Source organism: Hyla sarda, chromosome 11 (genome assembly GCF_029499605.1).
Source record: "Hyla sarda isolate aHylSar1 chromosome 11, aHylSar1.hap1, whole genome shotgun sequence".
NCBI classification, from domain to species: Eukaryota; Metazoa; Chordata; class Amphibia; order Anura; family Hylidae; genus Hyla; species Hyla sarda.
In genome coordinates this window covers 97,732,403-97,756,020 of record NC_079199.1, presented here as the reverse complement: position 1 = coordinate 97,756,020, position 23,618 = coordinate 97,732,403, and the positions used below count along the sequence as shown (strand labels likewise).

General features: G+C 44.0%; 1 protein-coding gene across 4 annotated transcripts in view; it reads right to left on the bottom strand.

Moving 5' to 3' along the window:
- The window catches only part of LOC130294857 (NACHT, LRR and PYD domains-containing protein 3-like), a 72,999-nt gene that overhangs the window by 32,957 nt on the left and 16,424 nt on the right, over positions 1–23,618 (bottom strand). For 2 of the 4 annotated variants that reach the window (XM_056544948.1, XM_056544947.1), the window contains exon 3: positions 776–869. The exons of 1 other annotated variant lie outside the window; for it this stretch is intronic. In XM_056544948.1, coding sequence (XP_056400923.1) covers positions 776–782 — 7 coding nt within the window. In that variant the 5' untranslated portion in view covers positions 783–869. Of the gene's footprint in view, positions 1–775; positions 870–4,092; positions 4,211–23,618 lie in introns of those variants that run through there. One more of the 4 variants, XM_056544950.1, reaches the window with a different exon arrangement.

Below are 23,618 nucleotides of genomic sequence, written 5' to 3'. Positions count from 1 at the left end.
GGGGAACTATACTGCACGTAATGTGGGGGGGGGGGGGCTATACTGGACCTAATGTGGGGGGGACTATACTGGACCTAATGTGGGGGAGCTATACTTCACCTAATGTGGGGGAGCTATACTGCACCTAATGTGGGGGAGCTATACTTCACCTAATGTGGGGGAGCTTCTTCTGCACCTAATGTGAGGGAGCTATTCTGCACCTAATGTGGGGGACTATATACTGCACCTAATGTGGGGAACTATATATTGCACCTAATGTGGGGGACTATACTGCATCTAATGTGGGGAACTATATACTGCACCTAATGTGGGGGACTATACTGCACCTAATGTGGGGAACTATACTGCACTTAATGTGGGGGAACTATACTGCACCTAATGTGGGGGAACTATACTGCACCTAATGTGGGGGAACTATACTGCACCTAATGTGGGGGAACTATACTGCACCTAATGTGGGGGACTATACTGCACCTAATGTGGGGAACTATACTATACTATACTGAACTATACTGTGACATATATGTATATATAAATATATATATATATAAATATATATATATATAAATATATATATATATATATATATATATATATATCCATGTAAAGTAATACGCCTGCGCACACGGTGGCCGATGGCTGGCACAATGTGTTGTGGGGCTGGTATGCAATAATTTCCAGGGCTGGCTTTTATCCCCAGTCCGGCCCTGTGCCACCAGCATTTATGTATACACATAAGCACATGAATAGATAAGGCTGGGGGTCACTGACATACCTGCCATCTGATGATTTGCTTCTCCCTTCGCTGTAGAATCGGAGGCTCAGTGCTGATTCTTTTTGTAGGAAGTCTCCTCACCTGAGATGGCCTCCTGGGACAGGAAAAACACTGAGACGTTAGAAATTACAAACATCCAACCTCTCATCACCCGTTTGTATTTATTGAACGATAAATAAGTGAAAAGAAAAGTGAACCCCGAGAAAGCCCAACAAGTGCTGACATGGAGATCTTATAAGACAAAGTAGCGGTAAGACTCCCGGTGAGTTTCCGCAACCTGAGAACTAACAAAGAAAGACTCTAACAAAGAAAGGGCTGAATACCTAACACGTCAAGTCTATGATGTTTGGAGAAGTATGGTCCGCCTTTTCAAGTAGCAGATCTGCAAATTTGATCAAGTGAGTCAGAGGCCCTCTCAGGAGTAACCTTAGAAGTGGAACGCGAAATATCATCATCTGGAGATCAGACGATGGTTATATAAGCTCCAGTCATAGTAAAGCAAATCCATGTAGAAAAGGGCACTTTGAGGCTACATTCACGCTACAGAGTTTTTTTAGTGGAAACATTTTGCTTCGAAATTCCGGTGTAGCAGCCTTCTGTTTTCGTGAATTTTTAATTTAAAGGGGTATTCCGGGCAAAAACATTTTATCCCCTATCCAAAGGATAGGGCATAAGATGTCTGATCGCGGGGGCCCGCTGCTGAGACCCCCCCCCCCCCCCCCCCGCGATCTCCCTGCAGCAACCGGTAAATTCCGGGCAAAAGCATTTTATCCCCTATCCAAAATCACCAGTTTCGGAAACCTCCGACTTTCCGGGGACATGACGTGACGCCACGCCCCCTCCATTCATGTCTATGGGAGGGGGCGTGACGGACGTCACGCCCCCTCCCATAGACATGAATGGAGGGGGCGTGGCGTCACATCCCCGGAAAGCCGGAGGTTTCCGAAACTGGAGATTTTGGATAGGGGATAAAATGTTTTTGCCCGGAATACCCCTTTAAATTCCACACTCTGCCTCCAGACATAAGGATAGGGGATAAGAGGTCCGATTATCGGGGCCCTGCCACTGATCTCCCTGTTCGTTAACGGGATATGATGTCTAGGGGAGGAGTATCCCTTTATAATCCTCGAGGACTGCGTTGCTGTCAATGGTGATGGAACATATTCGTGAAGTCCTAGCACCTGCAGCTGATGGCACCCCCAAGTGGAATATGTTCAAGCAAAGATTCCATAGTGTGAATGTAGTCTTAGGTTCTTTCTTTCAATGATATATAAAAATCAGCTATACTTACCTACCCTGATCCCCTGCAGCTTTGATTCTGACATCTCCCAGTCTGTGCTTGTCACTAATGGCTCTTGGTTCGTGTGGACAAACACAAGAACAGCCTGATAAGCCAATCTCTACCTGAGGTGGGACATCATTGAAGCCAGTGATTGACTGAGCAGAGCAGTTCCAACAGGGACAATGCAGAAAGAGGAATTGGGAAGCAGTTGTAACAAGTAGGTATTGGGAGACATCAGAACGGTTACTGAAGGGGACCTAGGTAAATAAGTATAGCTTCATATATATATATATATATATATATATATACAGAAATTCAGAGTGGATACAGCACCAAATAGCTGAGGACTCAGGCTGGTAGATGGAGCAAGACTTTATTTGCCATCCATGTGCAACGATTCGGCAATAAACTGCCTTTTTCAAGCATATCAAACAAAGTGACAATGTGCATATATATAGGAATCACAACATGCTGTGATTGGTTACATAACAGGTGTTATACATATCATTACAATCAATGACCACATCCTATTGGCTAAATTGTGTTGTCATAGTGATTCAAATACACAAAAGATATAAATCTAAAAAATATGAGAAAACAGCCATCTAAAACATATATAAGCTTCAGATGTGTTCACTGGGACTTCACTTACATTGATCCATGTCTCCGATTGCATCTTCATCATATAGATCGCATGAGAAATCTTGCGTCTGTGTGTGACAGCTTCGCTTGTAAATAATCAAACTGCGGCTGCGTGGCTCCACACCGTGTAGTTCCGATCAGCTGACCACTATAGGTCAGCTGATACAGGAGCGTCATAGATGCCCGGGATCAGAACAAAATGATCCGCGCAAGCGCCAACTGCCTGCGCATGCGTAGTGCGTCTGCATGGGTCACCACATATCGGTGAATCGGCCTGCGCATATCATATGCGCCTGTCGATACCCGAGGAGCACCTGACCAAAGACGCACCGCATGGTCTATAATACATATGAGTCTGAATAGACTTCCATATATGCATTCCCCAAGACAAATTTACCTTAAACCTGGGCATCTATGTGAGTGCCAACAAAAAAGTATGTCACAAGAAGATGCCATATTGAGACCAGGATCAATGTACCATAAACTATATTCAAATCATAGAATCTATACTTATACAAAAAGAAAAAAGAAAAAACTTTTTCCAGGAGTCCTCAGTGAATCCATCCTCAGCTGTAATCTTCATATAGGGTGATGATGAATAATAAGTGAAGTGAATCTAAAAAAAATTATATATATAAAAAAATATTGGATATATGGAAGTCTATTCAGACTCATATGTATTATAGACCATGCGGTGCGTCTTTGGTCAGGTGCTCCTCGGGTATCGACAGGCGCATATGATATGCGCAGGCCGATTCACCGATATGTGGTGACCCATGCAGACGCACTACGCATGCGCAGGCAGTTGGCGCTTGCGCGGATCATTTTGTTCTGATCCCGGGCATCTATGACGCTCCTGTATCAGCTGACCTATAGTGGTCAGCTGATCGGAACTACACGGTGTGGAGCCACGCAGCCGCAGTTTGATTATTTACAAGCGAAGCTGTCACACACAGACGCAAGATTTCTCATGCGATCTATATGATGAAGATGCAATCGGAGACATGGATCAATGTAAGTGAAGTCCCAGTGAACACATCTGAAGCTTATATATGTTTTAGATGGCTGTTTTCTCATATTTTTTAGATTTATATCTTTTGTGTATTTGAATCACTATGACAACACAATTTAGCCAATAGGATGTGGTCATTGATTGTAATGATATGTATAACACCTGTTATGTAACCAATCACAGCATGTTGTGATTCCTATATATATGCACATTGTCACTTTGTTTGATATGCTTGAAAAAGGCAGTTTATTGCCGAAACATTGCACATGGATGGCAAATAAAGTCTTGCTCCATCTACCAGCCTAAGTCCTCAGCTATTTGGTGCTGTATCCACTCTGAATTTCTGTATGCTTTTCCGGGTTGGCATTCCCGGATGATCACCTGCACATGCTGATTTGATCGGTGCTGTCTCTCCTCTTCATCCATTGTTATTGCCATTGGAGACGGGCACGGTCATTGGACTCGGATGGATGCAAGATGACTACTCCTGTTGATACCAGTGTATCCAGTGATGCTATCCCCCACACCTTTTCATACACGGATCAGGACGCTTTGAGGATCCTAAATGCAGTGCATAAAGAAGCCAATTTCCTAAGCACGCCATCTGCTGACCTATTGAAAAGGAAATGGGATATGGAGTCCAAGCGTTTGATCACCTTGGAATTACATCTGGTCACGCTTAGGGAATATTACAAGGAACAACGCATACCTCGTGGGATGAGGTCTCACCTCACCCCGAACCTGTTCCCTCGCAATGATCTATTTCATACTAAATTTATTCAAATTTCCAATAAGTATGCTTTTGATGTAATGCTACTAAATATGGAATTTCTCTATGAAGACATTGAGAAAACCAAATCCAAGTGCTTTGAAGTGGAGGAGCAGCTTAAAATCCTATTGACCTCACAACAATATCAAGAGGCAAAGGAGAAACTCGCTGTTCGTATACTTAAGCATCAACAAGAGCTGGAAGAAGCTAAGAGGAGCAAATGGCACCGTGATTTGGATGATTATGCAAGTGGTAGAATTTACATGTGGCAGATGAGTCAAGAACAAGACGGGAATCGTCGTAGACGACGAGCCAAACCACATCATCGTCAGAAACGCCGTGCCCATAAAGAAGGTTTTCTGTCAACTGCCCTGGATAGTGACTCTTCCGAGGGTCCCTCTCCCCCTTCTTCTTTTTTAGCCAGAGCTCAGGATACCCCCGCAAAACCCGGCGGGGAGGCCGTAAACACAGGAGACGCCAGTGTCCGTACACGCCAGAGGACCCAGTCACGTCAACCGAGGGGCCGAGGGATCACGACATAGAGGACTCTCTTGTGGTAAATATATCCTCTATATCCTTATCTTCTATGGAACTTAATGTATTACAGAAAGGATTGTCATTCTGTCCGACAACAGACACAGATTGGTTTGGACTTTTGATTGACTTGGAAGGATTTTTCAGACGGTTGCGCCTGAAGGGCTTTTTTCAGGACATTCCGCTAAATGATAACACTACCAGTGTGATCCAATCTGCTGAGTTAACTCTAAAGGACGTTGATTTGTTTAACAAAAGTCAGTTTATGCCACCCAGAACCAATAATGGAATTGAAGCATTTGTTGAAGTTGTTACCAAACAGATTAATATATTAAAGGAGAATTCTACTCATTCCGGTTGGCATAATTTGACCCGCAGGGAACATGATGTATTATCTAGGTTACAGAAAAATTCTGATATCACCATTAAAGCTGCGGATAAGGGGGGCGCCCTAGTTGTTATGGACACCCCACTTTATTTAGCCGAGATCACTAGACAAGTTTCTGATGTCACAGTTTACAGTAAACTTAGGAAGGACCCTTTGAAGGATATCCAGGCTGACATTGCATTTCTTTTACAGCAGGCGGTTGAGAACCACATTATAGATACAGAATTGGTAACATATTTGACTCAAAAACATCCCATAACACCAGTCTTATATTGTTTACCTAAGATACATAAGAACCTCCAGAACCCTCCCGGATGCCCTATTGTCTCCGGGAGTGGTTCTGTGTTCTCCCCCATTGCTGTCTATTTAGATAAGGTTTTAAGATGTCATGCCACTTCAGCTAAATCATTTATTCGTGACACGGGTGATTTTATCTCTAAAATTCAGGATTTGGTTTGCCCCCCTGGATCCCTTCTGGTATCGTTCGACGTGGTTAATCTTTACACGTCGATCGAACACTCAAAGGGGATCCAGGCGGTCGCCAATTGCCTATTATCCACTGATCTTTCTGCAGGGGCACGTTCCCTTGTTTTGGACTTATTGGGGGTCATCCTCAGGCGGAATTATTTCCTGTTTGGGGATGACTTCTATGTCCAAAACAGGGGAACGGCCATGGGGTCCAATGTGGCCCCAACATACGCAAATGTATATATGACGGAATTTGAGGAAACTCACATCTACAAATCACAATGGTATCCTCATGTACGGACTTGGTTCCGTTACATAGATGATACCTTTGTGATTTGGACGGGTACTTTGTCACAACTTCATTTGTTCCTTGATGAACTGAATGGTATATACCCTGAACTTCAGTTCACCATGGTGGTGTCCGAATCATCGATTCAATTTTTGGACACGTTTGTCACAATAACTGACGGTAGATTGTCAATGGATCTTTATACAAAGAAAACAGATAGGAATAGTGTCTTACAATATGATAGTTTCCATCCTAGATCCACAGTTAAATCACTCCCATGGAGCCAATTGTTACGTGTTAAACGGATAGTTTCAGATCCTATACAGTCCTCTAAAAGAATCGATGAAATGCAAGGGAAATTTAGACGTAGGGGTTATCCACAACGTCTGTTAAATCACCATTCAAATAGACTCTTACAAGTCGATAGATCCACTCTCTTACATAGTACCCCCAAAGAGCCTACGGATAGGATACCATTTGTATCTACGTATTCAGTAAATAGCCAGGCTATAGCTAATATCATTAGACATAACTGGTCACTCGTGAGTAAGACTACTGGCTTAGATAAGCCACCAATAATGGCATATCGAAAGGGACGCAGTTTTAAAGACCGTCTTATTAAATCTGATGTCGGCTCATTTAAAGATAAAAGTACACAAAAATTTAAACAGGGTAATTTTCCCTGCTTAAATTGTAGTCATTGTAATTCTATGATAAAGGGTGATTCATTTAATCACCCACATACAGGCAAACCATTCAAGATTTATGGTAGATACACATGTCGCTCCTCCTTTGTAATCTATTTATTGACCTGCCCATGCGGGCTTTATTACATAGGTGAGACCACCAATGAATGCCGGATAAGATTAAATGGTCATAAATCTTCTATTAGGACTAAGAAGGTTGATCTCCCACTACCTAAGCATTTTTTGGAATTTGGTCACAGTATTAGTCAGTTAAGATTTCGCATTATAGATCATGTACCTGTGTTGAGACGAGGAGGCGACAGGGAGAAATTATTGCGCCAGAAAGAACTTAAATGGATCTATACATTAGATACGATGTATCCAAAGGGATTGAATATGGATTTTGGCTTGAAACCCTTTATGTAGGCGTTTAGGTTATCCTCCTTTTTTTATTTTTGTTTTTTCTTCCCCCTTTTTTCGCTCTTTATTCCCCTTTTTTCCCTGTTTTTTGGTAATTTTTTCCCCCTTTATCCCCCCCCCCACCCCTTCCTTTCCCCCCCCCCTTTCCCCCTTTTTTCCCCCCTTCTTTTTCTCCTTTTTTCCTTTTTCCCCTTTTTGTTCCTTTTCTCTTTTTACCTTTCCTTTTTTTCTCTTTATTTTTATTCATTTTCCTTATTCTTTATTTTTCTCTTTTTTCTTGTTATTTATTTATTTTTTCTTCTTTTTTTCTTTTTCTTTGTCTTATTTTTTACTTTTTCTTCTTTTTTCTCCCCTTATAATCCAACCCCCCCCTCTTTTCCCTCCCCTTTTTTTCTTCTTTTTTTTCCTTTTTCTTCTTCTTTTCTCTCACTTTTTTACTTTTTCTTTTTTTAATTCATCTTTTTTCCTTTTTTTTCCATTCATTCTTTGTTTTCACTCATTCTTCTTACCTTTTTCTTTACCTGTTCCATGTATTTAATTTTTATAAGTGACAACATGAGGTTTTTGGATATCTTTCTATGATAATATTTTAATATTTTTTTATATATATAATTTTTTTTAGATTCACTTCACTTATTATTCATCATCACCCTATATGAAGATTACAGCTGAGGATGGATTCACTGAGGACTCCTGGAAAAAGTTTTTTCTTTTTTCTTTTTGTATAAGTATAGATTCTATGATTTGAATATAGTTTATGGTACATTGATCCTGGTCTCAATATGGCATCTTCTTGTGACATACTTTTTTGTTGGCACTCACATAGATGCCCAGGTTTAAGGTAAATTTGTCTTGGGGAATGCATATATGGAAGTCTATTCAGACTCATATGTATTATAGACCATGCGGTGCGTCTTTGGTCAGGTGCTCCTCGGGTATCGACAGGCGCATATGATATGCGCAGGCCGATTCACCGATATGTGGTGACCCATGCAGACGCACTACGCATGCGCAGGCAGTTGGCGCTTGCGCGGATCATTTTGTTCTGATCCCGGGCATCTATGACGCTCCTGTATCAGCTGACCTATAGTGGTCAGCTGATCGGAACTACACGGTGTGGAGCCACGCAGCCGCAGTTTGATTATTTACAAGCGAAGCTGTCACACACAGACGCAAGATTTCTCATGCGATCTATATGATGAAGATGCAATCGGAGACATGGATCAATGTAAGTGAAGTCCCAGTGAACACATCTGAAGCTTATATATGTTTTAGATGGCTGTTTTCTCATATTTTTTAGATTTATATCTTTTGTGTATTTGAATCACTATGACAACACAATTTAGCCAATAGGATGTGGTCATTGATTGTAATGATATGTATAACACCTGTTATGTAACCAATCACAGCATGTTGTGATTCCTATATATATGCACATTGTCACTTTGTTTGATATGCTTGAAAAAGGCAGTTTATTGCCGAAACATTGCACATGGATGGCAAATAAAGTCTTGCTCCATCTACCAGCCTGAGTCCTCAGCTATTTGGTGCTGTATCCACTCTGAATTTCTGTATGCTTTTCCGGGTTGGCATTCCCGGATGATCACCTGCACATGCTGATTTGATCGGTGCTGTCTCTCCTCTTCATCCATATATATATATACAGCAACAGAAGAATGCAGCAGCACACTGCCAGCACAAGGATATAGGTGCAACATGAATATGCAGTTAAAACATGGAGAGCTATACAGCTATGGTGTAATAGATGCAAATGTGAAACTATGAAATAGTGAGGCACTTAGCTCGCAAATTTGTCTCCGCCGGCGGTCAAATAGCTTGGACCGTCCCACCGCGATAAGGTAGCCTCCTGGGACGGACCCTACACTGTGAATATGCCTCTGTGTGAACAGTTCAGTAAGCATGGCAGGATCTGGAACATGTGTCTTGGATGTTCCAGATCCTGCCATGCTTACTGAACTGTTCACACAGAGGTATATACACAGTGTAGGGTCCGTCCCAATGAGGCTACCTTATCGCGGTGGGACGGTCCAAGCTATTTGACCGCCGGCGGAGACAAATTTGCGAGCTAAGTGCCTCACTATTTCATAGTTTCACATTTGCATCTATTACACCATATCTGTATAGCTCTCCATGTTTTAACTGCATGTTCATGTTTCACCTATATCCTCGTGCTGGCAGTGTGCTGCTGCATTCTTCTGTTGCTGTATATCTAGCCTAGTAGCGTGCACCTGTAGGCCAGGTCCATATAATAGTTTGGTATCAACTAAAGTGCTGGCTGACTTATTCTTTGTCTATATATATATATATATATATATATATATATATATATATATATAATTTTATTTTTATTTTTATTTTTTAACACATCCACAAACAAAAAAAATAAATTAATCTACTTCAATATAATAAAGCGCTGCCCTCCTAACATCAAGGTCATGAAACTTATGGGGAAGAAAAAGAAGGCAGGAGTGACAGCATCTTACTCGCTGCGTGGACCTTTTCAGGTTGACTTTTGGATGTTTGCCATTGGGGAAGTCTCCTTGCAATTTATTTCTCAATATTAATATATTTGCATGAAGGTTTAACATATAAACAAAGCAGCAGGGATTAAATTGCCTAATACAGAGATATTCAAACCTTTTCCACTCATGCCTCACAAGCCAACCCATGTTGGGGCCTCCCCAACAAGCACATACTACTATGCAGCACCAAATGCAGTATAACATACCTTTCCACTAGAGATGAGCGAATTTACAGTAAATTAGATTCGTCACAAACTTCTCGGCTCGGCAGTTGATGACTTTTCCTGCATAAATTAGTTCAGCTTTCAGGTGCTCCCGTGGGCTGGAAAACGTGGATACAGTCCTAGGAGACTCTTTCCTAGGACTGTATCCACCTTTTCCAGCCCACCGGAGCACCTGAAGGCTGAACTAATTTGACGCAGGATAACGCATCAACTGCTGAGCCGAGAAGTTCGTGACGAATCAAATTTACTGTAAGTTTGCTCATCTCTAATCACCACCAGCAACAAATACCACAGAGCAGCAATAAATACTTCATCACCAGCGTCAAACCAATACTGCAGTGCAGCAATAAACATCTCCTCATCAACAGCAAATCAGTACCACAGGGCAGCAATATATACCTTCTCACCAGCATCAGAGCAACACCCCCTTCTCACCTGTCCTCACCCTATTCTCACCTGTCTCTCCCCCTTCTCACCTGTCCTCTCCCTATTCTCACCCGTCTCTCCCCCTTCTCACCTGTCCTCACCCGTCTCTCCCCCTTCTCACCCGTCCTCACCCTATTCTCACCCGTCTCTCCTCCTTCTCACCTGTCCTCACCCTATTCTCACCTGTCCTCTCCCTATTCTCACCTGTCTCTTCCCCTTCTCACCTGTCCTCTCCCTATTCTCACCTGTCCTCTCCCTATTCTCACCCGTCTCTCCCCCTTCTCACCTGTCCTCACCCTATTCTCACCTGTCTCTCCCCCTATTCTCACCCGTCTCTCCCCCTTCTCACCTGTCCTCACCCTATTCTCACCTGTATCTCCCCCTTCTCACCTGTCCTCTCCCTATTCTCACCGTCTCTCCCCCTTCTCACCTGTCCTCACCCTATTCTCACCTGTCTCTCCCCCTTCTCACCTGTCCTCTCCCTATTCTCACCTGTCTCTCCCCCTTCTCACCTGTCCTCTCCCCATTCTCACCTGTCTCTCCCCCTTCTCACCTGTCCTCTCCCTATTCTCACCTGTCTCTCCCCCTTCTCACCTGTCCTCTCCCTATTCTCACCCGTCTCTCCCCCTTCTCACCTGTCCTCTCCCTATTCTCACCCGTCTCTCCCCCTTCTCACCCGTCTCTCCCTATTCTCACCCGTCTCTCCCTATTCTCACCTGTCCTCTACATTTATCATCTGTCCTATCCCCCTTCTCCCCTGTCCTCTCCCTATTCTCACCTGTCTCTCCCTCTTCTCACCCGTCTCTCCCTCTTCTCACCCGTCTCTCCCTCTTCTCACCCGTCTCTACCTATTCTCACCCGTCTCTCCCTCTTCTCACCTGTCTCTCCCTCTTCTCACCTGTCTCTCCCTCTTCTTACCTGTCCTCTACATTTATCATTTGTCCTCTCCCCCTTCTCACTTATCCTCTCCCCTTATTTTCTGTACTCTATTTTCACTTTTGCCCTCTGCCCTTCTCTCCTCTCCTCTCCTCTCCCATTCTCACCTCTGCTCTCAATTTCTCATTTACCATCTGCCCCTTCTCTCCTGTCCACTCTCTTTTCTTACCGCTATCCTTTCCCTACTCCCCAGTCCTCTCCTCTTTCTCACTGGCCCTCTGCCCCTGTGAACCTGTCCTCTTCTTTTCAGCTGCTCTTGTCTTCTCACCTGTCCTCTCTTCCTTATAACCTGTCTTCTTCTTTTCGGCTGTTCTTGTCTCCTTCTCACCTGTCCTCTTCTCCTTCTCACCTGTCCTCTCTTCCTTATAACCTGTCTTCTTCTTTTCGGCTGTTCTTATCTCCTCACCTGTCCTCTTCTCCTTCCCACCTGTTCTCTCCTCCTTCCTGTTATATGTTGCGCTCCGGCATGACACACTGGCCGTGAACACATTCTGCCTCGGGGCTGGGATTTGCATCACGGGACGCGCTCGCATGCGAGTCCCAGCCCGTCTCTCACCTCTGTGCCCATCTCCTTTCTCTGTGTTTCCTGTGTTGCCTTGCCGTGTTCCAGACCCTTGCATTCCGTGACCTGACCTTGGGCCTTGCCGCCTGCTATGTTCCTGACTACGCACCAGTGCCGCCAGCCCTGACCTCCTGCTATCCAGACCGTCTTGCCTATCCCTCCTGTACCTCGCATCACCTCAGCCACCTGTGTGGTCAAGTCCTGCCAGGGGTAGCGACCTGGGTGCTGCCTGCCGCAGCAAGACCATCCCGCTTTGCGGCGGGCTCTGATGAAAACCAGCGGCACCTTAAACTCCGCTCCCTGGCACCAGTTGATTTAAAAAAAAAAAAAACGTTTTTCACCGGAGTACCCCTTTAACAAGTCATTCTTCAGACCAAATCAGATTCTGCTTACACGGGTGGAAGGCTCGGTGGACTGGTGTGAGGAGCGCATCATAACAGATTATAGCCAATAATGTACATTCCGACAATTTATAAAACAGGTTAACAAACTGTATAACTGCCTCCTTAAAGGGTACTCCAGTGAAAACCTTTTTTCTTTGAAATCAACTGGTGGCAGAAAGTTAAACATATTTGTAAATTACTTCTATTAAAAAATCTTAATCCTTCCTGTACTTATCAGCTGCTGAATACTACAGAGGAAATTCTTTTCTTTTTGAAATGCTCTCTGATGACATCACGAGCACAGTTCTCTCTGCTGAGGTTATTATAATAATAATAACGCTTTATTTATTGTTGTCCTTAGTGGGATTTGAACCCAAGTCCCCTGCACCATGCTGCCCTTAGCATATATCTGCTATACATGGTTGCTAAAATGGACAGAGATGTCAGCAGAGAGCACTGTGCTCGTGATGTCATCAGTGTTCCAAAAAGAAAGGAATTTCCTCTGTAGCATTCAGCAGCTAATAAGTACTGGAAGGATTAAGATTTTTTAATAGAAGTAATTTACAAATATGTTTAACTTTTTGCCACCAGTTGATTTAAAAGAAAAAAAAGGTTTTCACCGGAGTACCCCTTTAAGAAGCCCAATACTTGATACATCAATTACACTGTTATTAGATAGTAGAAGACGTAAAGAAAAAAATGGAAATGTAATTATGTCAAATAAAAACTACAACCTTGTTCTGGTCGGTTTTATGCAGTTTTAGCTGTAATGGGAGACACATTCCCTTCGGGATGCCTTTGCCTACAATAGTAAAGTCTTGATGTGCAGCAAAAAATACATGTCTAGATGCGCTTCATCCAACTACATTACATACAGCTGCTCAATAGGTAAAATACTGTTTTATGTATTCAGCTCCTATGAAGAATTTGGTGTCTCCATGGTATAATGTGGTGTCCCAGTACGGTATGTCCTGTTAGCTAAATATTACCTCAGGCATCCCTTGTGTCCCTGTACTGGGCCCACTGCTCCATGGCGTATTCTGTTGCATTGTACTGTAATTCTGTTGTGTTGTGATTAATTACGTTACTGTCACTTTAAGGGAAGACTTGCAGAGTGACCCAGGTGACCCTGAAGGCCAAAGCGGAGCCCACCCCCTGACTTTAGCCCTTATACAGAGTAGGGTGAGAGGAGCTGTTCATTTGTGAGGAGTCTAGGAGTTGGAGAGCTGAGTAACAATGAGGAGGCCTAAGGAGAAGAAATCCAAAATCTGCAGCCACACAAATCTCTGGAAAACCCCATCACTCAGGTAAAGTCCAGGCAAACAACTGTTCTATGAAGGACTTAACACCATTCCTGCCTCAATAAAGATAGTTTTCCATAACTTTGCATCATGGTCATTATTGTCCCCACGCTTGGCCCAGGAGAGCTATCTCAACCTCTGAACGTAGAGGTTAACTTTGCCCTGGCATCACGAACTGTGTATTACATCATTTACCCTGATCATTCCCATCATTCACTCCATAGATGCAGGATTTTAAATATATCTAATATCCATTTTTCGTTCTGGTACATGATGATTAAAGGGGTACTTTCAAAAAAAATGTAATCCACTGGTGACAGAAAGTTAAACAGATATGTAAATGACTTCTATTTAAAAATCTTACTCCTTCCAGTACTAATCAGCTGCTGTATATTGCAGAGGAAGTTGTGTAGTTCTTTCCAATCTGACCACAGAGCTCTCTGCCGCCGCCACCTCTGTTCATGTCAGGAACTGTCCAGAGCGTGAACAAATCCCCATAGAAAACCTCTCCTGCTCTGGACAGTTCCTAACATGGACAGAGGTGTCAGCAGAGAGCTCTGTGGTCAGACTGGAAATTAATTTAAAAAGAAAAGAACTTCCTGTGGAGCATAGAGCAGCTGATAAGTACTGGAAGGATTAAGATTTTTAAGTAGAAGTAATTTACAAATCTGTTTAACTTTCTGTCATCAGTTGATTTAAAAAAAAAATAAAGGGAATCAGAGAGAGGGGAGAATAATGTCACATGGGGATTAAGATGGAGGGGGGGGGGTATGGATAATGATTACTCCCCCCTCCATATTAATCCCCTTGTGCCATTATTCCCCCCCTCCATATTAATCCCCTTTTGCCATTATCCCCCCCCCCTTCATCTTTATCCCCTTTTACCATTATTCCCCCCCTCCATCTTAATCCCATTGTCCCATTATTCCCCCTCCCGCTGTTCCCCTTTTGCCATTATCCCCCCCCCCTTCATCTTTATCCCCTTTTACCATTATTCCCCCCCCCCCCCCCCCTCCATCTTAATCCCATTGTCCCATTATTCCCCCCTCCTATCCCCCTGGGCCAATATATGAGAAACACACAATAACACCCTCCCATATTGCGGTGTTACACTTAGCTGACAAGCTTACCAGGCCTGTGTCTATCCTATTCGGGGGGAGTCGGAGGGCCACACTGACGGGTGACGTCCTTCTGTTCTGTGCCAGCACCTCCGCGCAATGTCAGGGGCGTCACACATCAGGCCCAGCAGCCACTGCAGCTCACGTAAAGCGGCCGCGGCCGCAGCTCTGGACGAAGCAAAATATAGTGAGCGTCCAATCTCCGCTCTGCGCTGACAAATATTGGCCAATGCATGGCCGGTATTTGTCCGCGAATTGCCGTACCCCTGCATAACCTTTGGCGTACCCCTGGCTGAGAACCCCTGACCTACAATTAATTGACAAGCACTATGAGCTTGAAAAAGGGGCACATGTCCCATCAACAAATATGCGCAACACAAAAAGAGAAACACAGCCGCACATCCGCCATTTGTAATTTGATCTACTTGCTTCTCAGCATCATTTCAAAAACTAAATAGTTTTAGAATTTATGCGAGAGCAATAATTTATGAGAAGCAATTAGATCAAATTAGATCAATTAGATCAAAACACTAAATTGTGGATGTGCGGCCATGTCTTTTTTCTACCTAGATTCACAAATATGTCTCTTGCTGTGGAATGCAAAAGTTTAAAGGGGTTATCCAGGAAAAACTTTTTTTTTTATATATCAACTGGCTCCGGAAAGTTAAACAGATTTGTAAATTACTTCTATTAAAAAAATCTTAATCCTTCCAATAGTTATTAGCTTCTGAAGTTGAGTTGTTGTTTTCTGTCTAACTGCTCTCTGATGACTCACGTCCCGGGAGCTGTGCAGTTCCTATGGGGATATTCTCCCATCATGCACAGCTCCCGGGACGTGACATCATCATTGAGCAGTTAGACAGAAAACTTCAGAAGCTAATAACCATTGGAAGGATTAAGATTTTTTTTTTAATAGAAGTAATTTACAAATCTGTTTAACTTTCCGGAGCCAGTTGATATATATATATATAAAAAGGTTTTGCCTGGAATACCCCTTTAATGTAAGAGTGTCAGATGGCAGTAAACTTGTTTGCCTTGCTTAATTGAGACGACTGCGCTAATTACCTTGGAACAAAAGTGTTGTTTTATGTGTGAAATCTACAAAGGTCATAAACCCTTTCTTTTACTCTGGGGACCAATAAAGATAACGATGTTATGTTACCCTATTGTGTTATCTCAAACTTCTTTGCAGTCAAATATAAGGGTGTAGCTTGTACCTGGGTGTGACGAAGTGCACCCGAGTCTCCACACCTTCTCAGTATCACATGGTCCAATAAGAATTGCACTCGTACAACAAAATTCGTGTTCTAAATCACCACTTTTACTTCAACCGTGTGTCGCTCCATCGCTGTCGCCGTGTCCCCGTCGCTTCGGAACGTCTCTGCTGCCGGCCGGGTATCCTCGCTCTCCGTCGCCGCTATCACGTCGTTACGCACGCCGACGCACGTACATGACGACGTGATGACGAGGAAGGAGAGCGCCGGCCCTACAGGGGATCCCTGAACGGAGAAGACACCGAGGAGGCAGGTAAGGTCCCTCCCGGTGTCCTGTAAGCACTAACCCAGCTATTCAGTCGGGCTGTTCGGGACCGCCACGGTGAAATCGCGGCCGTCCCGAACAGCCCGACTGAACAGCCGGGTTAGTGTCACTTTCCCTTCAGACGCGGCGGTCAGCTTTGATCGCCGTGTCTGAAGGGTTAATACAGGGCATCACCGCGATCGGTGATGTCCTGTATTAGCCGCTGGTCCCGGCCGTTGATGGCTGCAGGTACCGCCGCGATAGGGGTGTATTCGCCGTATAAGACGCACCGACTTTTTCCCCCCAGTTTTGGGGAAGAAAAAGTGCATCTTATACGGCGAAAAATACAGTAATGTCGTAATCCAATGCACCTTCCTTCTAAATAATTAATTTTTTACTTCTTCATTCCTTGTTCCACACACTTCCTCCAATACCATCCATTTCAGATCACATACTTGATGGTGATTTTCCACAAAATGTCTTTTATGTTCATTAATACGAACTTTAACCCCTTAACAACCAAGGACGTATATTTACGTCCTTGGCTGGCTCCCGCAATATAATAATGTGGGGTCACGCGGTGACCCCGCATCGTATCGGGTCGGTCCCGGCATGTATCTGAAGCCGGGACCCGGGGCTAATAGCGCGTGGCAGCGATCGCGGTGCCACGCGCTATTAACCCTTTATTAACCTAAAACGAAAGTGAAAGCTGCCCGGCTGCTCAGTTTGGCTGATCGGGACCACCGCAGTGAAAATACGGTGTCCCGATCAGCTGGGACACGAGCGGAGGTCCTCTTACCTTCCTCCGCCGTGTCCCTTCGGCGATTGATTGCTCCAAGCCTGAGATGCAGGCTTGAGCAATCAACCGCCGATAACACTGATCAATGCAAAGCTATGGCTTTGCAGTGAACAGTGTATAAGATCAGTGTGTGCAGTGTTATAGCCGCCTATGGGAGCAATAACACAGCAAAAAAAAAAAGTTAATAAATGTCGTTTAACCCTTTCCCTAATAAAAGTTTGAATCACCCCCCTTTTCCCATAAAAAAAAAACCATGTAAATAAAAATATAAATATAAACATCCCTAAAGGCCAAATTATAAGGGCCAAAGAATATGTAGTTCACAGGAGGAATATGAAAGAGATAAAGAAAAATTTGTAAAAAAAAATGGACAGAGAGGATATAATAAAAAAGCAGTGGAAGAGGCAGGAAGAGAGGTAGATGAAATACCAAGGGGACATCTTAGGAAGAGAAATGAGAAGAAAAAAGAAAAGAAAAAAAAGAGGAAAATTTTTATTTTTCAGTGTATGATGGACATTCGAAATTTATAAAAAAGAGTAATTAATAAATACTGGGGTATGTTGAAAGCGGACCCGAAGTATGGGGTACTGTTCAAGGAAAAAACTAGGTTTATATACCGGAAAGGGAAATCAATTGGTGACATGTTAGTGAGGTCCGATGTAAGAAAGAAACGTATGTTGAAGACAAACTTTTTTGAAAGCCAGACAAAAGGGCACGTTTCCATGCGGTTCGTGCAAAAACTGCAATGGCGTTGTGAAAGAGGACACAGTGTCCCATCCAATGAAGTTCCCCATACGTGGATGGTACACTTGTGATACTAAACAAGTGATATATCTTATCACATGTCCATGTGGTAAGAGATATATATCGGCCAGACTGCAAGGTCAATTAAAGTTTGTATTAATGAACAAAAAAGTGCAATTAGGAATATAACTGGAAGGATAGCAGAGGAATCTACATCTCAGGCTTGGAGCAACCAATCGCCGAAGGAACACGCCGGAGGAAGGTAAGAGGACCCCCGCTCGTGTCCCAGCTGATCGGGACACCGCATTTTCACTGCGGTGGTCCCGATCAGCCCCACTGAGCAGCTGGGCAGCTTTCACTTTCGTTTTAGGTTAATAAAGGGTTAATAGCGCGTGGCACCGCGATCAGCCCCGGGTCCTGGCTTCAGATACATGCCGGGACCGACCCGATATGACGCGGGGTCACAGCGTGACCCCGCATTATATCGCGGGAGCCAGCCAAGGACGTAAATATACGTCCTTGGTTGTTAAGGGGTTAAAGTTCATATTAATGAACATAAAAGTGCAATTAGGAATAAAGCTAGAAGGATAGCAGAGTGGAAAACACTAAGTATGGAGAGACAAGTGTAGCACGACATTTTGTGGAAAATCACCATTAAGTATGTCATCTGAAATGGATGGTATTGGAGGAAGTGTGTGGAACAAGGAATGAAGAAGTAAGAAAGAAATTATTAAGAAGGGAGGTGCATTGGATTACGAAATAAAATGCTATGTCCCCAGATGGCATTAATGAAAATAACAACTCTAATGTATTTCTATGATATTTTTGTGATATATGCTGTTCTGACGAATTAGTATTAATATATGGATATAATATTAATAATACCATCTACCATTTTATTTGATTTTTTTACATGTGATTTTAACTCATAGATGTGAAATCTTGCGAGACTAAGGTCCATAAGTAGTGGTGGTGGGTTACTCACTTTAGGCTTGAGAAAGGAAGAGATCCTGAAACGTCACCAATCACACTTACCTGAGGGTGAGATTCCATTCGCTATCCGCAGAGAAAGCAAGGTGAACGGCTGACATGGACATTCTAACACGGAGCTCCGGAGCATGGAGCAGGAGAAGTTGATCCTATGCCGTGATTCAATCAGCGAACGAGCGCTTGGGTGATTATAATGTGTTCTTGTACACTGTTCCCCTAATTAAAGTTTTTTTTTTTGTATGAAGACATACGGCTGAAGTAAAAGTGGTGATTTAGAACAAGTTGTACCAGTGCAATTCTTATTGGACTATCTGAAACTTCTTCTTGCAGCACACACATACTAACTGAGAAATCCCAATATGCATTAAACTGGTCACGTCATGTATGGTTATAAACTGGTCACGTCATGTATGGTTATAAACTGGTCACGTCATGTATGGTTATAAACTGGTCACGTCATGTATGGTTATAAACTGGTCACGTCATGTATGTTATAAACCAAAACCTTTTCCAATATAAGAAAGGTAAGCCATGGAGGAGAACATGTGGACCTGCTTGGAAGGCAAAGCTCCCCTGCCTTTAACAAAGGATGCCCCACAACAGTCCCATATGTTGGGGAAAATGGTTACAAGAAAACATTAAAGTGCAACTTCACTCCTTAGACCTACTTAAGCTACAATAAGGATAGACGATAAGTTTCAGATCGTTGGGGGTCCGTGATCTCCCGCGTGGCAAGGGGGCGTGTCCGACCACTGCATGACGAGGCGGCCAACACGCCCTCTCAATACATTCCTATGTATTCGGCAGTCTACGGCTCTGCCATAGAGATGTATTGCGGGGGTATGTCAGCCACCACGTCATGCGGTGGTCGTAACATGCTATTTCAGGCAAAGAGCCGGCCCCCCTGCGATCTGGAACTTATCCCCTAGCCTTAGGATAGGGGAAAGGTTTTCATATCCGGGAGTACTCCTTTAAAGAAGAAGTCTCATGGACCAAAACTTGTCCCCTGTCCTTCAGATAGGGTATAAGTTTTAGATCTTGGGGGGTCTGAGCACTGGGGCCCCCCGCGATCTCATGTTTGGAGCCCCTTGGCCCCTGTCCAAAGCGGAAGCCACCACGCCCCCTCCATAATGCTCTATTGGAGAGCCGTTCAGCAATCTTTGGCTCTCCCATAGAGCTATATGGAGGGGCGTGGCAGCCTCCGCTTCAGGCGGTGGTCATGACGCGCTCCACAGGAGCGCGTCATGACCCCCGCCCGAAGCGGAGGCTACCACGCCCCTTCCATATAGCACTATGGGAGAGCACCGGGGCTTCAAACAGGAGATCGTGGGTGGGGGGGGGGCAGTGCTCTGATCCCCCGCGATCTAAAACTTATGCCCTGCAAGGCAACGTGTAGAAGGATTTCCCATGCCACCCTGACCCTGGTTGTACATTTTCACCGGGAATATGGCGATGCCACCTTTTTGTTGACATAACCCAGTCGATATCATGCTTATACTCGAAATCAGTGGATTGCAACTCAAAATCAGCAAAAATGTGTAAACAAAAGGGTGCATAAATGGCAAAAAAAAAGAAAAAAAGACACTAGCTCAAAAATAGCAACAAATGTAGATGGAACAAAAAGATTACACACAATGATAAATGCCGGCCTATATGAGTATCAGTGTAATTCTATTACCCTACAGAATAAAGAGAACATGTCAGTTTTACAATAAAGTTTGCAAAATTGTGTTGTTGTTTTTTAAATTTCCCCTTCCCAAAATATTTTTTTTTTGTTTCTCAGTATTTTATGGAAAAATAAAAGGTGTCCTTGAAAAGGAGAACTGGTTGGAGGCCTCACAAACAAGCCTCCTATGGGTCTATGGTTAGAAAAATAAGATTTAAAGGGGTACTTCGGTGGAAAACTTTTTTTTTTTGTTTGTTTTTTTATCAACTGGTGCCAGAAAGTTAAACAAATTTGTAAATTACTTCTATTAAAAAAAAACTTAATCCTTCCAGTACTTATTAGCTGCTGAATACTACAGAGGAATTTTTTTTTTTTTTGGAGCACAGTGCTCTCTGCTGACATCACGAGCACAATGCTCTCTGCTGACATCTCTGTCCATTTTAGGAACTGTCCAGAACAGCATATGTTTGCTATGGGGATTTTCTCCTACTCTATACAGTACGTTTCACGTTTCTTGCTATCATTCTGTTGTATTTTGTGGTTGGAATTTGTTCGCTCGGTGGGATTATAAAGTGATTGATGTTGCCATTATTTTGTTCTTTATTGTGTCCAGATACGCTAAGCTTTTCAATGCCGTGAGTTATGTTATGACGGTGTTTGTTTAAGGGGTTAAGCAGGGTTTAAGTCTCCCTTCCATTGTACTATACCCCACAGGTACTTTCCATTACATAACTGGAGCATAATGGCCTAAAGAAGTATAAAAGGTCTCTTTAGTAACATACAAAGTTTACAGGAACATTTCTGTGAACCTTTTATTTACCTTTGAGAGGCACTAATACAGGGGTTATATTTCTGGGTTCTAATTTGTTTCTGTCTGTTGGGTGTTAGACTTATTTCTAGGGAACGGGCCAGTCTATGAATTTTTGAGTAATATGAGGTGTGAGCTGTGGGTCATGTTAAAGGATCTCCCAATGCGTTTCCAAGATAGGTTTAAATTTTTCGCAATTTATATCTATATATATATTATTTTGTTTGCGCAATTTATATATATATATATATATATATATACAAATTTTCTTTGATTGCATTGAATATTCTTTTTCCATTTATAATAATGTCCACTTTTGAAATCTGATAAACTATTACTGCCAATGACCAGCCCACTTTTTCTCATCAACTCAATACATTTTACATTTTGATAAATATTAGTGTAAATTGTTGGCCTTTTATGTATCTATATGTTGTTTGCATTGTGTTCTCACTATCTCATGTTTTTGATGAAGGAGCACCTAAGCCAAGAAACATTCTGCTTCTGCTAGGGAAACCTCATGGCAGTAAGCAGCCGGCAATTTTGTTTATTTGACCACTAACAAAGAAAAGATCAGTCTATAATGTTAATGATCAATTCATTCAAACAGTGACCGAATTACAAGACAAAATCCGGAAAAATACATTTCAAATAAGTTATGAATTAATTCACATTTTACTCAGTAATATTTAAAGTATTTGACCCCTTTACAAACATGAATTTGTGATCGTCAACAAGAGTTTTACCACCAAGTACTGAGGTTAGACGTTTCTTGTAGTTGGTCACCAGGTTTGCACACATCTCGGTTGGGATTTTGGTCCCTCCCTGAGTGTTAAGACCTCCACCTTCCCAGATGTAAGTCTATGGAGTATGTCTTGATCGCGTGGCTTCTCCCAGCTTGCTCTCCTCTCCTTATCGGTGCAGGTCTAAACTCCCAGACAACCACTCATCAAGCTTTTGACATGTCATTAGGACATGTCAAAAGGTTTTTAGGTACAGCATGAAAATGACCCAAAACAGACAGCCTAGGTGTCACGATTCGGCTTACAGGTTGTGGATCCACTGTGTCAGCGAGGGATTGGCGTGGACCGTGCTGGTGGACCGGTTCTAAGAGGCTACTGGTGTTCACCAGAGCCCGCCGCAAAGCGGGATGGTCTTGCTGCGGCAGTAGCAACCAGGTCGTATCCACTAGCAACGGCTCAACCTCGCTGACTGCTGAGAAGGCGTGGGACAGAAGGACTAGGCAGAGGCAAGGTCAGACGTAGCAGAAGGTCGGGGCAGGCGGCAAGGTTCGTAGTCAAGATGGATAGCAGGAGTTCAGGTAACACAGGCTTGGACAACTCTGTGCGAATCGCATCCCCGACGGCCATGTCAGTGCAGCGCTCCCGGTCAGCGGGACCGACCGGGGCGCTGCAGGGAGAGAGACGCCGTGAGCGCTCCGGGGAGGAGCAGGGACCCGGAGCGCTCGGCGTAACAGTACCCCCCCCTTAGGTCTCCCCCTTTTTTTGTCCGACAACTGCTTTACCTGGGACGAGGACACCGGGAAAGAATGGAGGGTTTCCTCAACGGCAGGCAGTACAGCAGGAGTGGGAATGGGGAGGGAGGGCAGAGGGTGAAGCTTGGCACGGGGCAGGGTGACACCAGGACGGGGGCCATGAGGAGGCACTGAGGCTTGCCTGACGGGACTGGGAGGGGGGGGAGAGGCATTTCTTGTGGCAAGCAGAGTCCCAGTTCTTGATCTCCCCGGTGGTCCAGTCAAGGGTGGGAGAATGAAGCTGGAGCCATGGCAGACCGAGGAGGACCTCAGAGGTGCAGTTGGGAAGGACGAAAAATTCAATCCTTTCGTGGTGGGGTCCAATGCACATTAAGAGGGGTTTTGTGCGGTAACGCACGGTGCAATCCAATCTAACTCCGTTGACCGCGGAAATGTAGAGCGGCTTGACGAGACGGGTCACCGGGATGCAGAACTTATTCACCAAAGACTCCAAAATGAAATTCCCAGAGGCACCAGAGTCCAAGCAGGCAACGGCTGAGAGGGAGGAATTGGCTGAAGGAGAAATCCGCACGGGCACCGTGAGACGTGGAGAAGCAGACTTTGAACCAAGAGACGCCACACCCACGTGAGCTGGGTGCGTGCGTGCGTTTCCCAGACGTGGAGGACGAATAAGGCAATCCACCAAGAAATGCTCGGTACTGGCACAGTACAGACAAAGATTTTCTTCCCTACGGCGATTCCTCTCTTCCTGGGTCAGGCGAGACCGATCCACTTGCATGGCCTCCTCGGCGGGAGGCCCAGGCGTAGATTGCAAAGGATGCTGTGGGAGAGGTGCCCAGA